Source organism: Mustela erminea, chromosome 9 (genome assembly GCF_009829155.1).
Source record: "Mustela erminea isolate mMusErm1 chromosome 9, mMusErm1.Pri, whole genome shotgun sequence".
Taxonomy (NCBI): domain Eukaryota; kingdom Metazoa; phylum Chordata; class Mammalia; order Carnivora; family Mustelidae; genus Mustela; species Mustela erminea.
Genome location: NC_045622.1, coordinates 41849129 through 41865504, shown reverse-complemented (window position 1 = coordinate 41865504; position 16376 = coordinate 41849129). Strand labels below are relative to the sequence as shown.

At 35.9% G+C, this 16376-nt stretch overlaps 1 protein-coding gene across 1 annotated transcript in view; it reads left to right on the top strand.

Moving 5' to 3' along the window:
• Positions 1–16376, top strand: part of TYR (tyrosinase) — a 106391-nt gene that overhangs the window by 4943 nt on the left and 85072 nt on the right. The window contains exon 2 of the mRNA XM_032360326.1: positions 3438–3654. Coding sequence (XP_032216217.1) covers positions 3438–3654 — 217 coding nt within the window. The remainder of the gene's footprint in view (positions 1–3437; positions 3655–16376) is intronic.

The following is a 16376-nucleotide window of genomic DNA, read 5'->3' as shown; positions in this document are numbered from 1 at the left end:
TAAAAAAAAAAAAAGATTTTTTTAGAGAGAGGGAGAGCATGCACCAGGTGGGGTGGGGGGAAGGGGAAGAAGAGAGATTCTCAAGCAGACTCCCCGTTGAGTGCAGAGCCTGACTTGGGGCTGGATCCCACGACCATGAGATCATCCCATCGTCATGAGATCATGTCAAATGTCAGACACTCATCCGACTGAGCCACCCAGATACCCCAACAGCGATCATTATTAAACACTCTATTTGAAACGACGTAAGTGCTTTGCATATGTTACATTATTTGATCCTTCATAAAAAGTTGTTATAATCCCCATGTATAGATGAAAAACCTTAATACTCAGAGTTTAAGGGATTTGCTCAAGGTCATGTAGCTAATAATAGTCAGTACTAGAAATCATGTCTGACTGTAATCTCCATGATTCTAACCATCATGCTAACAATTTCCCCTCCCTGAGTCTCCTGTATCAAATACAAACATGATGACTTGGAACTAAGTTTTTCAAATTATTTCTGGAACCAGGGTAGATTTCCTCCTTGTTACTAATACATCCAGTCATCTGAACACTTAGTCACTTGGCAGTTGGCATGTCAGCAAAAATAGTTCCATTCAAACCTCTCTAATTTAAACAAGTCTGCTGTAGGAGTTTTTGAGGCACTAGGATCTTTTGAAAAAGTCCTGAGATGGTTTATTATTCCAACAGGAATGAAAATGATTTCATTTATGTATCTGCCATGATGTCTAGGTAATCGGCTGATAAAGGAATCCAATATATTATATTCAATGCAAAAGCTAGTTTAGCTTTATTCAACCATTCCTAAGCCATTTACAGGCAGTAATAAATGTTGTGGATATATACATTTCAAATCAGCACAGTGTATTAATATTCTAGCTCTGGCTCTAAGCATCATATGACCTTAGATAAGTCATCCAACAGACCTGGTTCTCAATTACTACGTGTGGATAAAAGGTTTGAGGAATGTCATAAATTGTGAAGAACCCTGGAAACTGACATTTGCTGGGCAAAAAAACTGTGCTATTTTCTATTACTGTTTTATTATTAATATAGTAAAACTGTGCTACTTTCTATTAGCATTTTATTTTATTATTAATATAGTAGATGTGAATTATACATTACTATGTTATATAATGGTATATTTTTATTATATCCTATTATATTTAATGTGATTTCCTATTACTGTTGAGAAAATTGAGACTTAGCAAGTCTAAATAACATGCTCACTGACACATCGCTAGTAAGTAGCAGAGTCGGAACTGATGCCCACATCTCCCGGAATTTGGCATCCAGCTCTTTTCCACCACACAACACTATTCATAAGTGATATCTTAGTGACCCCAAATTAAAAGCTTCTCTAAGTGTCTCTCATTCAACACAGTAGCAGCCATTCCTAGGGGGCACGTCTCATTCAGTTCCATTGCGTGGTAATTGAATTTGCTTTTATGTTTCTCTAGAGGGCAAACTCACTGGAGCAGGAGACTGATAAGATTGTCTTGATTATTTTTAACTGTGAAGCGAACAAGTGACCAGGAAGGCTTTTCACTTTTAAAGTATTGTTCCATGTCTTGCCTATTGTCCACAGAAGTATTCATCATAGAACAGGGTTTCAGTTGCTACTAGCCTTTTGTATTCTTCCCTACTCAGACTGCATTTCTTCATCATTAAAATAGGGGGAATGAATCATATAAATCTACACTGTGGTTGTGTGAAGTTTTAAAAATGTACACAGTGATGCCCTCCTCATGATCTCCATCAGAAAAGGGCCTCCTTGTATGTTTAATACAGATGATATGTTTAAAAAAATATCTTCTAGGGCAGAGGTTGGTACCAATTACAGGAGGAGTTAAAAAGGCTGTTGAACCCGTCTGTAGTTTGTAGACGATTCATTGGTTCATCCATCAAATATTGATTGAGCCTATATTCTAGATTCTGTGGGAAGTCCTAATAATAAAGTTGTCCTCGTGGAGACCACATTTTCTAAGGGAGATCATACTGATTGTTGATCAAGAAAGTCTAAAGTAAATGAAGTCTACATTTGGCAAGGAATAATGTTATCTACTCAGTGGGCACAGGTCTGTTAGGAAAAGTTTGTCATGGCAGGGTGGTTCTCGGGTACTTTTTATTCTGAGTTAAGATTAATATCTTGCTACTTAGTTCATTGCTCTCACTGAATTTAAGTCATCAATGATTTTAAGATGAATTAATTTATATAACATGGAGATGAAAAAATAAAGATAAATCTGCCTATTAAATTATGGTGTGATATTATAAATTATTTACAATTTGTATTTTATATTTATACTGAAAGAGCTCCTTTTGACTTCTTTAGTGAAATATTTTTATCCTAGTTTACTGTTCTGCCTACTTATCAATGAAACTATGAGCAAAGTAATTCTGTGAAGATTTCCTCAACATTCTTCCTATTTAGAGTCAGATCCTTTCAAATTTCTTTCCAAGTGAGAGTTACCAGGGTCGGTTTTTTCTAAAATACTGCCTTGGCCTTGAAGATGAGGTCAGATGTCAGATCCATGCCAAGGAGTGAGCATGCGTAGACATGAACAAAGTCGTGGCAGGGAGAAGCACGTGTAATGCTCAGAGAAGGCTAGCCAACCTGACTTTAGCAGTCATATCACAACATTTGTAAGCAAACTGAAGAGTGGTACCTAGACTCCGGCTATGTTCTGGAGGTACAATCGACAAGACTGCCTAATGATTTCAGTCATTAGTGAAAGACTCAAGAGAATAAAATACAAATGAAAACTCACCAGTTTCTGGCTTAAAAAGGATGACTCATGGGTTTGAGTGGCAGGACAGGTGGTGTGATAGGAAATACGGGGAGAGGAACAGAGTTTGGGGAGCCTAAATGTGACATGTGAGATGCATAGGAGATAAGATGGAAATGGGAAGTCAGAGATGAAGATACAGGTTTCAAGTTCAGAGGAGAGGTTTTAACTAGAGATAGGAATTAGGGAGTTCTCACCAGGTAGTGGGGATGTAAGCCAGAAAACCTGTGAGAGCCAAAAGAAGATATGTGGAGAGGGAAAACAAGAGCTGGGTAAACTCGGGACCAGGGCTAGCTTTGTGGGCATACATCCAGCAAAGTCCTACAGTGGATGTTTAACAGATGCTTGTCAGATTCATGTTCTCAACAAATACATATTTGACAAAATTATATGAAGTCATTTTTACTATCCTCCTTTGATTACTGAGGCCTAGGCAATTTAACTCATTTTCTTAAGTAGATGCAAGACAAGAATTTCTGTACTAGATTTTAGCTTTCATTGCTTTTTCTACAACCCTCAGAATGTTTCCTTGAACAATTTCCTTTAAAATATGAACCTCTAGGTGAATCTCCCTGCCTTCTTCCCCTACCCCCCGTTTGATGTTGAGGTGATCACAACTCCTTTAACATGAAGGTTTTTGTGTAGATCATCTGCACCCGCCTGGAGGAGTACAACAGCCGGCAGGCTTTATGCGACGGATCTCCCGAGGGACCGCTACTGCGCAATCCTGGAAACCACGACAAAGCCAGGACTCCGAGGCTCCCCTCCTCCGCTGATGTGGAATTCTGCCTAAGTCTGACCCAGTACGAATCCGATTCCATGGATAAAGCTGCCAATTTCAGCTTTAGAAATACACTGGAAGGTAAGCCCCTTTTATCACTCATTTAAAATTTCTTCTGTTTTTGTTTTTTTTTTTCCCCTGAACTCCTATTTGTAATCTCTTATTCAAAACCCCAGATATGTTTAAGAATTCTGAATTTTCTGATTAAGGAAAAGTGGCACATATACCTCTGTGGCCAATAATCCTCACAGAATCTGAGCAGCACACCGTAATCTGACACACACAACTCTTCAGTAAAAGGTACAAATACACCCGCTGTCACGATAAAGAAAGGCCATCGGCAGCCCAATGGTGAATAAGGTCAGCTTTTTCCACTGACAGAGTACTGACACTGAACAAAACATTTTAATACCACGTAGTGTTTTGGAATTATGGATAAAAGACTGTGGATCTATCATACTTTGCAAGTTTTAGTATTTTACCTAGTTTGAAAACTTTGAACACTAGGCTTTTTTAGCAAATTCCATTCTTTTGCCTATAATAGGGATAAAATCTATGCTTCAGGTTAAGTTGCCATCTCATTATCCCCCAAGATTGCTGTACTTTGTCAGAGATTCCTTCTCAGAGGCTCTTCTAGATCTTACTCTTCCTACAAAGCTCTCAGTCCTGCTTGCTTTTCTTCAGCACCTGTTGATTCTTCCCTGCTCATGTGGTCCTAGACAGAACCCACTTTTTTCACCTCAATATGCATTGTGGAAACAAACTGCAAACAAAACAAAACAAAACCAACCAACCAACCAACCAACCAACCAACCAAGAACATTCACTCAAGTCACAGATTTAATGGGAAGTTTGGTGAGAGAGAGGGCTAACTTGTTGAAAAGTCAACAACTCCACATTTAACTCTAAACAATCTACCTCTTTGGCACCCTACTGTGTAGACAAAACTTTCTCTCATTTCTTTCTTCTTAACTTTCTTTTTTTGTTTTCTTGTCATTGTGGTTGTTGTTTTATTTTCTAACTTCTGTTGCTCAACTATATAGAATAGTTTTACTCTCTCTTTCACATCCCTGGGTCCATCCAACCATAACCTTTGGGCCTTGCTCTCCTTGAGAAGCAGTTTAAACAAGAAATATATCACCTATGTCACCCGAAAGAGGAATCCTGCTTCCAGTCATTAAAATAAAAATTGTGTTTATCTTCTGAAAGTAATATTAATGATTAACATTTTACAGCTAATTGCTGTGCCAAACACTGTCTCACTTAATTCTTACAACCATCCTCTGAGAAATAGAGCACCATTATTTTGAGTTTAAAGAGAGGAGACAGAATTAGAAATATTATATAATTTGACTATAAGCATTCGTTAAGTGACTGAGCTAAATCTGTTCTGAGAATTGTCAATTGCCAAAACCCAAGAGTCCTTTCCATTGTACTCTGATGAACTAGAATGGGTTGAGAGTTTCTTGAGAGTGAACAATAAATATATCAAACTGGACTTTTAATGATATAATATTGGAAAGCAGTGCCAGGAATCTCAGAGCCTATACGCTGAGACAAAGGTGCACACACAAGTTGGCAGTTACCATCTGGGAGGACTGGGTGTCCCACTGGACTATGCAGAGGTTAACAGCAGGACTCCAAATTCTGACTTAATGACACTGCAAAGTTGGACCCCATCCTTAAGGAAACAGAAGTAATCTATAGGTTTTTCAGGCAGATTTTCTAGAAGTGAGAAAGCATGAATTATGTTACTAAGAAACATCAAGGAACATGGGCTGGTCACAGAAATAAGGTGAGTTTCTAATGCAGTTATTATTCTTATTCACACATAGTCTAGCACGCTTTCGAGGAGAAGAAAAAAGGCATACCATAGCACGTTGTCTGGCACATGACAGGTGCTCAGTAAGTTTTTGATAACTGAATACATAAATAAAACTGAATGCATTTCAAATTGCACCTAACCCACCACTTAGCTTATTTATCCCTGTTGTATGTTGCTAATGTGGGAAAACATTAGCAAACATTGATCTGAGCTATAAATGAAGGCTTTCCCTGATCAAGGGCACTTCTTTTATCCCTTTCTTTAACCTCTTATTCAGAAATAATTTCAAGCCTATAGAAAAATTACAACAATAAAATAATCCAAAGACACACATAAACCCATATTCACTTAGTGTGTACATTACATCTCGTTTGCTGTCTCTCTTTCCCAAACTGAACCACGTGAAGGTGAGTTGTATGGATTAGAATCCTTTATCCCTGGATACATCAGTGTATTTTTCCTTAGAGTAGGAATATTCTCATACATAATCACAGGCCAGTTATTAACTCCAGTAAATTCTATATTAATATAAAGCTTTATTCTAATCTAATATTTATATTCTGTTTTTAATGACCTAATAATGTCCTTTATAACATTTTCCTCTCTATCATCTATCCATCCATCTAATTATCTATATATCATCTATCTTATCTATGTAGATGGATAATCTATCAATCTATTTTAATCCACCTATGATAACAGGATCCAGACTAGAGTAGGTAACCTTGGTTGTCATGTCTCTTTAGCCTTCTTTCATCTGAAATATTTTTACAGATCCGCCTTTTTTAATTTAATGAGATTGGCACTTTGGGGGAATACAGTTTCTCCTACCATTTGTAAATAGGATTTCCTTTTTTTTGAGTCTGTCTGATATTTCCTCATAAATGGATGCAGGTAATGCCTTCTTGTCCAGAATTCTGTAAGTGGTTTTGTGTCTTTTTAAGAGAGTATCCCTTTGGGAGGCAGAGGACAACCATCTGTCTAATATTGGTGATGTGAAGTTTGATCATCTGCTCCAGATATGGTCCAATTTCCCCACTCCATAATTACTTACTTTCTTTCTTTCAAAATAATAAATTGACTACATGGAGATTTTTAAAATACTATGCAAATATTCTACATTCTTCTACAGTTGCCATCCAGTGGTTGTTACAAAATGATGATTTTCTATCTTCAGCACTTCCTTTACATTTATTAGCACTCAAGATTCTACTGTTAGCAGGATCCCACCTCCCTGGTGGGCTTCCTCTCTATCATCTATCCATCCATCTAATTATCTATATATCATCTATCTTATCTATGTAGATGGATAATCTATCAATCTATTTTAATCCACCTACGATATCAGTAAAGACTTTCAGCTCTCAGGATTTCTTCAATGGTATATAATTCTTTAAGGTGTAAAATTATCTTAGTGCTTAGATGGTCCCAGATTCCATCTATGGATACCCCATTCAAGCTGGCTTTTGTGTCTCTATTTCACCTCCCCATTTTTTTTTTTTTTAGCATTTTCTTTCTTTCTGATATAACAAAGTGTTCTAGAGTCATCTTGTATCTGCAGTGCCTCAGGCCCGAATCAGTCATTTTTTTTTCAGAAGCAATGGTTCCTTTCTGTGGGGAAGGATATCAGGAACAAAGATCTGGGAGCAAGTCTTGCTCACTGGACACATTTTAAAATCAGAATAGGGTGGGATGTGGGATGTCTTGACCTATAGGAGTGTTCAAGTGAGTATAGCTGTGAGGAGCACAGGGTGGGAGAAGCAGGAGCAAAGACAGCTACTGCATTCTTCTCTCAATAAATGTAGGTGGAATGGAATGGTCAATTTTGATTGATCCTCACGGTTATTGCTGCCCTTTGGTTCTTTTCAGCCTTGTGAGAGGTGTGTAATGTACATCCCATGGAACACATTCTCACAACAAGTCCTGGGATGGAGGAGCTGTTGTGTTTTCATCTGCTGAAGTTATTTTTGTAACCTCAGCTTTCCTCTTAGATTTAAACGTTGAAATAAATATTGAAAATGTGCCACTTGTGAATTGTGTAAAAGAGACTCATGTTCTTCAATAAAACAAGGGAAAAAATAAATATACATTATAAAATGTAGTCTTCTGATTAGGCTAAATATTTCGTCCCCAGGCAGTGTGGGCTATTGGATTCAAAGAAGAATCTTCTCACATCCAAATCTCTGACTGTCCATGGCGTCTTGTACTTCGCAGTTTATAATTGTGCTAATGCAAAATTAGCAGTGGCATGTGTGTTGGGGGCTGAGGGAGGAATGCCAGTTTAGCGAAGTGGTTAAAAGCAATCAAACTGACTGGAAGTTGATCCAAACTCCACCACTTCCTATGAAGTGGTTGAATATGTTATTTCACTTCTGGGCCTTAGTTTCACCATATTTAAAATGTAGATAAGAATAATAATTTATGGGGTTTGTGTTAAGACTAAATGATATAATACATGTAAGGAACTTATAACACTTTTTAATAACGGCAGCTATAATTATGTTAAACCAGGGTTAGTTGTTGACAACTCAGTTATCACTCATTAATTTTTCTGACAATTAGCTTAGAAAACAAGTATGGACTGACTCCTGAGAAAATGGGCCATGATGGGCTAGGTGTAGTAGAAAAATGGGGAGGGGGAACGATGGAAAAAATTTCTTGAGACAGACCGAGAGATAGATAGCATTTTTTGAGACAAAGAACTTTTCAGGGGGAATTCCCCAAAACAAGGAGATAAGAGAAAAGACAGCTCCTGTGACCCCAAAAGGGAAAAAGGTACAAAAACAAGGAACAATTCTAATTTAAAGTTGTGTTCACAACCCTAAGCACAGTGCAACTTAGGATCATAGAAACTTAGAGCTGAAGACACTTCACGTGTTCATGCCAACATCCCGTACTGTGCTGAGACGTCACTATGAAAACATTCCTGGGTGGCCATTCAAGGACAGGGACTAACCTACCTCACAAGTACAACAAAAAGCTCCAGGTTGAGGGGAAAAAAAAAAAAAAACCACTTAGTTCTATTCAATTTGATGAACACTTTTATGATCCCGATACTACAGGAAATTATAGATGCTTAAAGATGTATAAAGATGACAGTTACATGGTTTCTGACCTCAAGGGGCTTACTATCCAATGAGGAAATCCCACACAGGCACATGGGGAAAACACAATGTGACAGGCAGTATAAAATGAGGTAGGAACCCAGAGATAAACCAGACATGTTTCCCAAGAAAATAGAACTGGGTCTTGAAATATCAGTAAATTCTCACCAAAAAGGGAGGAGGAAAAGCATTTCCAGCAGAGGGGACAACGTGCACAGGGAACAGAGATGTGAAATTAGTTACCAAAAAATAAGAAGTTGTGTATGGCTGAAATATTAACTTTGCAGTGGGAGAGAAGAAGGGGTGTAAAGACTTTAGAATGTATCTCAATACCCCTTTATCTCAATCTACTCTAGAGGAAAAAAAAGTGATAAGCTCCTAAAAATAGGCCCACAGATCCCTACAGAATTAAGAAACTAAGGTTTGTTCTATGTCTCTCATAGCTTCCCTGTAGAAGAGAGATATTTGAAAACCCAATGTTTAAAAATCATGATACAATGTTTGTATCTTCAAGAATATGTCTACATACCTTGTTTTATGAAACATTGCTCTATAAAATGTGAGTCAGGAGAGGTAGGAGGAAGTTGTCCTCTCTGTTTTAATAAGGTCTGAAGCTAGTGGCTGCAGCAGAATGCGGGATGATTAATCAGTGAGCCACTGGGGCGGACGATGGATGGTGAGGGCTTGTTTTCAGGTAGGAGACTGAGATACAGATGAGTTGGTTGGAGTAGAGCAACTTTTGTACACTCCAGAGTAGAGAGGATCAGGAGCTCTCGGTAACCAAATGCGAGGTGGACAGGTGAGAAACACAGTGAGGATGGTTCTGAGATCGAATCGATCTTCCATCGATTTCTCATAATTTGTCCTTGTTTTGTCCTCTTAAGCTCTACACCATTAAAAAAGCTAGTTTGTCTTCTTATAACAACTCTTCAAAAATACCTGCTACTGTGATTCTCCAGAACTTTTCTTTCTGGCAGTCCTTCAACCCTATTTTATTGTGACTGCCAAATATATCATTGGGAAGCCTCTCACCTCTTCATTTACTAGGATTTCTTGAGAAGCAGTTCAAGGAAGTTAAAAAAGAAAGAAAGAAAGAAAGAAAGAAAGAAAGAAAGAAAGAAAGAAAGAAAGAAAGAGAAAGAAAAAGAAAAATAGCTGTGGGCTTTAAAGAAAGAAAATGGAAGTTTTGGCATTTTATGTGCATATTTGAAGAGAAAGGCAAGTCAGAGTGAAGTCTCATATGACTGCGTTCTCAGTGTCTGTGTTTGAGAAATGGACTTTATTAGGACATCCAGAAATGATCATACAGACTCAAAAACTAAATTCCATTGAGACCAACTGTATAAATCTTAATGCCAAGGAGATGGTTTCAGTGGGGTGGGACATTCTAGTGATGGGAAGACTCCAGTCCTCTCCTGCACACCTTTGCTGATCGGGAGGGAATCGGAAAGCTGAACAGCCTGGTATAGATTGGTATTCACTGACTCAGAACAGAGGTAAAAGATTTTGAGAAACTTAGAACAAGAAAACTTTTCCATGCCTGGATTACTGACCTCCCCAGAATTACCACCTTGCCAGCCCTATTGGTATTTGGATCAGACAGTGTTCCTGATCATAATAATAAAAATAAAAATGTTTGTGTGCCAGACATTCTCATTTTGAACATGTTATATTATTTAATCTTGACAACAGTCCTATGATATTTAAAATCCATTGATCAAACTAAGGCACCATCTTAAGTAGTTATTCCAGTGAGTTTAGAAAACAGTGTGTCTCCCTCCAGTTGAATGAGCTGATTCAACTCATTTGAGTTGAGGGTAGCCTCTTTTCTCTTTACTCCAAATTCTCAGGGAAAATAGGACCCTTCCAATAACATGTACGGAATTCAAACAAGTATCCTGTGTATTACTTTTCAAGTGGGTTTGCTTTGAATGTGCTTCTTAAATCAGGATATAACATTACCTTTTTAAAAGGCTGATATAAAATAAGGACTTATATTATGGAGAATGCTTTGTGGATATATATACATGTTTAAGAGATGTAGGGCATTAGCTGCACTCAGGGTAGAGTTAATACTTATGAAATAGGTTCATAAAATATAAGTTAAGTGTAATTCCTATATTTCAAATGTATGTTAAATTCTTAATCAGTGCCTTTTTTCTCAAAGCAGGAAGGTGGCAAGGTCAGAATACATTTATTATCTGGCTGTTAGAAACTATCTAGCCAGGATATAGTGATCGCCTGGTAGAAACTATGTTTGACCATTAAGGGGCACTTTAAATTTTGTGTAAACAGATTTCTTTAGACTTAGTGTCATTGTTCAGACACAGGGTAGTAGAAATTCACAGTTTTGTATTTTTTTTTCCCAGAAAAAAATACTTTAAAAACAAATAGTTTAGAGTGTTGGGATATGATTGCTTGATATTCAGTAAACTTTTAGCAACAAATGTGATAATGACATACCCTGAGATCTCTCTGTAAACCAAAACAAAACAAAACAAATTGGAGTGTTAGTCCTCATTTATTTATACAGCTTTAAACGATTCTTCAGTTTCTACCCTCTCTGACTTCTTGTAATGCTATGCAAATTGTCTTTGCCAAATGTGAATATTGAGAAAGTAAAAAAATTTATTTAAGGCATGTGTCATCTTTGCTATGAATTAAGAGATGCTGTTATTACGTACTGGCGAACACCATCTTGGAAAGCTACAGTGGAGAGAGAGAAGAACTTCCCAGATCTCTATAAAGTGGATTGAAACACTGATTTTGAAGGCGTATAACAATATATAGGAGTACTGGTTTTAACATTATGAACACTCCTCATTTTAAAAATCTATTTAATAACGACCTGTTTAGGCTATTGTGAGAATATACACACACCTAGCTCCTATTATATACACATGAAATGTTTCCTTTTCTTTACTCCTGTCCTTGTGATTTGCAATAGTTGTCCCAACTTCCCTTATAATTTAGTAAGTTACTAGTCCTCCTCATATGTATTTATTCATAATAGATAGCTTTTATTTATTTTTTCGTCATTTGAATTCACTTTTGAAAATGGCTATTTGCTGAAGGATAATCTTATTTTCCATTTAAGGTCACAAAAAGGAGCAAAATAATAATACACCTGTTCTAAATGTAGAGTCAGGCATTAGACATATGGAAATTTCACTTCCTTGGGACAAATCTTGGGGAAAATGCCAGCACTCATTAATAATAAACACTGCAAAGAAGAAGCAGGATTCTGTTTTTATACATTTATTTGTTTATTTAACAAATATGAGTTGAGAGACTTCAGGACACCAAAGACAAAGTAACTATGTCTTATGAAGGACTGCCTTGTAATCTTCTACAGTGGTAAGTCTAAAATATTTTGGCTTCATTATCTATTTACAGCTGTTACAAAATATGGAGAACGCCAATAAAACTTTGTTATGTTGGTTATATCTATAGCCACTTACCATTTTTAAAACTAAAAACTAAAAAAAAAATATTTGATTCATTAAAATAACAAAAATTATTAAATCCATATAAATAACATAATTAAATATATTGAAAATATATTAAATATATTTTGAAAAAACAATGGAAAGTGGTATGCCACTTCTTTATATTTTTGCAAAAAAAAAAAAAAAAAGACATCTGGATTCTATGTCTGCTTTCTACACTCAGTGATATTATGATATGGTGTTGGAGGGAAAACCTGAAGAAAACCCAGCCTCACACATATATAAAATTAGAATAAGGAGAAATATTTTAAAATATATTCTGGTAATTGTGGATTTTTTTTAAAGATTTTATTTATTTATTTGACAGAGAGATCACAAGTAGGTAGAGAGGCAGGCAGAGAGAGAGAGAGGAGGAACAGTCTTCCTGCTGATCAGAGAGCCCGATGTGGAACTCCATCCCAGGACCTGAGATCATGACCTGAGCCTAAGGCAAAAGCTTAATCCACTGAGCCACCCAGGCGCCCAGTAATTGTGGATCTTAATTTTTTTTATAAAGCCAAACTTGACAAATGGTTATTTATTTAAAGTTGAATTGCATTGTCAAATATGAAGCCATAAAATGAAGTTTTTATACTTGTTACATTTTAACCTATTAAAATCTATCTTATATTATGAGGGGATCCCCCCATATTTATTTTGTAATATCAGGAACATATCACTTGCAAAATATGGGTTCCCTTGGACTTGTTGATCTTTCATATTTTGAAATATGTCTAATATCAAAAAGTCATATTCATTCAGAAATGTTTAAGGTATTGAGAATCTCTTGAGCTTACAGTGATGGTATTAAATTTTTCAAAATTCAAAATTCAAACCTCAAAATTTCAAAATTCAAAATAATTTTTGCTTAAAAACTCAAATTTTATCGTGGGCAAAATATTATCTTCAGGTTTTTTCTTTTTTCTTTTTTAAGATTTACTTATTTATTTGAGAGAGAGTGGAAGGATCACTACCCAGTGATATTGAGGGAGAGAATCTCAAGTAGATTCTCCCCTGAGCATGAGACTCAATGTGGGGCCCTGTTGCAGAATCCTGAGATCATGACCTGAGCTTAAACCAAGAATCAGATGTTTAACCAACTCTGCTGAGCCACCCAGTGCCCCCATCAGTTATTTTCTTTTAAGTGACATTCTCCATAGATCCTATAGATCCCAATATCAAGAAAATTTCTGCCAAATGCCTAAGTCTGAATAACCAGAGTTTATGTCTCAGCTGTGTATTCAGGTAGAAATGGATTCCATAAAAAGCATGGTTATTTCAGTTCTCAGTGCAAACAATGGCACAACTGCTTTTCTTCTAGATAACCATCATACTTAAGAGTGCAGCAAAAGTATTACGTATGTATGTTCCATTCTGGCTTCTCTAGGTTACCAGAACAGAACTTTGGTCTCTGATATCCTCTCAATCATATTCTGTTCTATGGCCCAGCACTATTTACTCCACTCTGAGTGGGTATCTTAGAAGAAATCATTGTGCAAAAACAAAGGACTTTTTAGAAGACCAAAAATACAGAAGAATCACAGTCAACAAACTAATAAATGTACATAGACTTCCACTTCTGGGAAAGTGGAGTAGATACACATTTCCTTATTCCCCTCTCTCAGTACAACCAAAATCTCTGTATATTGTACATAAAGCAGAATAATACAAATGGTGAAGATAAGGCAGACTTGCGAGAGAACCTGGGACCTCTTGATGTGGTAAGGAGTCCCTTGTGCTTTCTTTTTGCCTCATATACCCAAGATCTAGAGCTGAAGAAGCCTGGAAATAGTAAGAAGTTTAGAAAAAGACAAAAACAAACTAAAGAGCAACAGAAATTTGCTCTCTTTAGCCAAAAGAAATAGGGAAGAAAGTTTTTAGGCAATAACCAGTATACTCCATTCAAACAATAAAAATACCAAAAAAAAAAAAAAAAAAAAAAAAGAAAGAAAGAAAGAAAAAAAAGAAAACAGGAAAAGAAAGAAAAGGAAATGAAATGAAAGGAAAGGAAAGAAAAGAAAAAAAAAAGGAAAGGTGGTAGAATCCCCACTCATACTAGTAAATGTTAGCTGGGGTGACTAGAACTTCATCCTTACCAGACTAACAACGTGTCCCAATCCTGGGGATGAGGCCTTCCAATCTGCAGTGTTAGTGGAGGTCCTGTAGGGGGCAGTAATGAGGCATTCCTACCTCTCAGAGCCAGAAAGTATAGAGGCTTGTAGAGAACAAGTCGGGTGGGGAAACTGTACTTCTACCCCCACCTTGCATTTATGAGGCAATATTTTGTTTCCCCTTCCCTTGCTGGACTTGAGTTAGAGAAAGCCAATTAAAACAGAGTTTTAATAAGATCCAGAGTCTCAGAACATAATACCCAAAATGTTTAGGATTCAGACAAAAATTATCACACCAAATAAATCCCATGCTCAAGTGAAAAAGGCCATCCGTGGACAGTAACACTGAGATGACAGAGAGGCTCATCATATAATGATAAATGAGTCATTCTCCCAAGAAGATATGGCAATCCTAAATATGTATGCACCAAACAAAGGAGCTCCAAAATATATGGAGCAAAAGCTGATAAAACTGAAAGGAAAATAGACAAATCTACAATTACAGTTGGAGAATTTAATACCTCTTTCTCAACAATTTATAAGACTTGACAGAATATCGACAAGAATTTGGAAGAACTCACAACACCATCAACCAAAAGGATCTGATTGACATTTATGGAACACTTTACGCAATCACAAAAGGATAAACATTCATTTTGAGAGCCCACAAAACATAGACTAAGATAGACCATATCCTAGACCAAAAAGAAACCTTAACAAATTTAAAAGAAGTGAAATCATACAGGTTGTATTCTCTTACCAAACTAGAAGTCAATAACATAAAGTTAACAGGAAAATATCATTAAAAAAAGAAGGGTAGAAAGAAAACCACAGTCTAACATCCTTCATACAAGGTTATTTCACTATATGAGTGTCTTCTATCTTGACTATTACATGGAAAATATCTTGACTGTAATATTATAGTATAGTTTTTCAGGGTGATACCATTGTGGGGAATTGAATAAAGGGCACATCAAATTTCTCCTTATAATTTTTTATAATTGTATGTGAATCTACAATTATCTGAAAATTTCAACTTTAATTTAGAAATAACAAAACCAAGAAACGAAGAAACATTTTTAGACCAATATTTGAAATCAATTTTAAATAGATGGGTGTGATAAAAGACCCTAATATTGAGTCCTTTTGGTCAAGAAATTGATGATACTTTTGTGTGCTGGCATTTATTCATAAATCAAGAGATCCAATTTGTAACACCATCCAAGATAATATTACAGTTATTGATATGTGGGAAAGCAGGCTTAGGACAAACATAATATAGATTTTATTCTAAGTGTCACATTCCACAAATAGCTATTATCACTTTTTTTCTTGCCAGTTTGAGATAAATAGAATTACTGCCCAGAGAATAAAGTAATTGCCCAATAACTGGTATACAATTCATCTGAATCTATAGATTGTTTACAGAGAATTCCCTTAAATATACATCATGGTTCTAGTAGAACAAGAAATACCTGCATCTCTAATTTTGTGAGTACCTCTAAAACATCTTTATTAAGCTTACAAACCATCCTTCTTAGATAGCCTTACCTTGTTTTGATTTATACAAACAGCATTAATATTTAGTTTTATTTTATAGTCATATATTATGGGGGAATAAGTTTCCATATAAATTCGTAATAGCTACTGTTTATGTTATAGTGACGTAAGACCAGAAACATTTTAACGAGGCAATGGCCAAGTAGATGACTAGCCTAGCTCACTGGTTAAGAAAGAGACTTCCTCCTATTTTTAAGTCCTGCAGTTGTCAAATTTCTGGTTTGAAGAAAAACGTAAAAGGTTATATGTCATTAGCCTTGGGAATCTGAGATACATTGTCTAATTAATCTATGAAAAATCTATTTTTCTTTTAAAGAGATTTGTAAGCAGTAGGATAAATAGAAAAGTTGATCATTAGACTAAAGTATTTGGGAAACATATTACATCCTAGAGTAAGAAATCTGAGAAGTTCTACAGTATAGAAAGCTGTTTTGATTTGTTTAACTAGAAAAATTTGTTTAACTAGAAAAATTTCTGACTAATTTGACCGTAGATCCCATGATTACCATCACCTTATATATTTTGTTTCTCCAAATAGTCTTTTAAACTCTTTTGATTTATACATTTCAAACACTTACCTGGGAAAATCTGTCCTAAAATTAAAATGTTACACGTTCAAATAAGAAGGATTAACTCTAGTCTCTATCTTTTTAGAGTCAATCAATTTCATGCCAGAGACCATGAATAATTATCCTTTTCTTCTTTACTGTTAAGT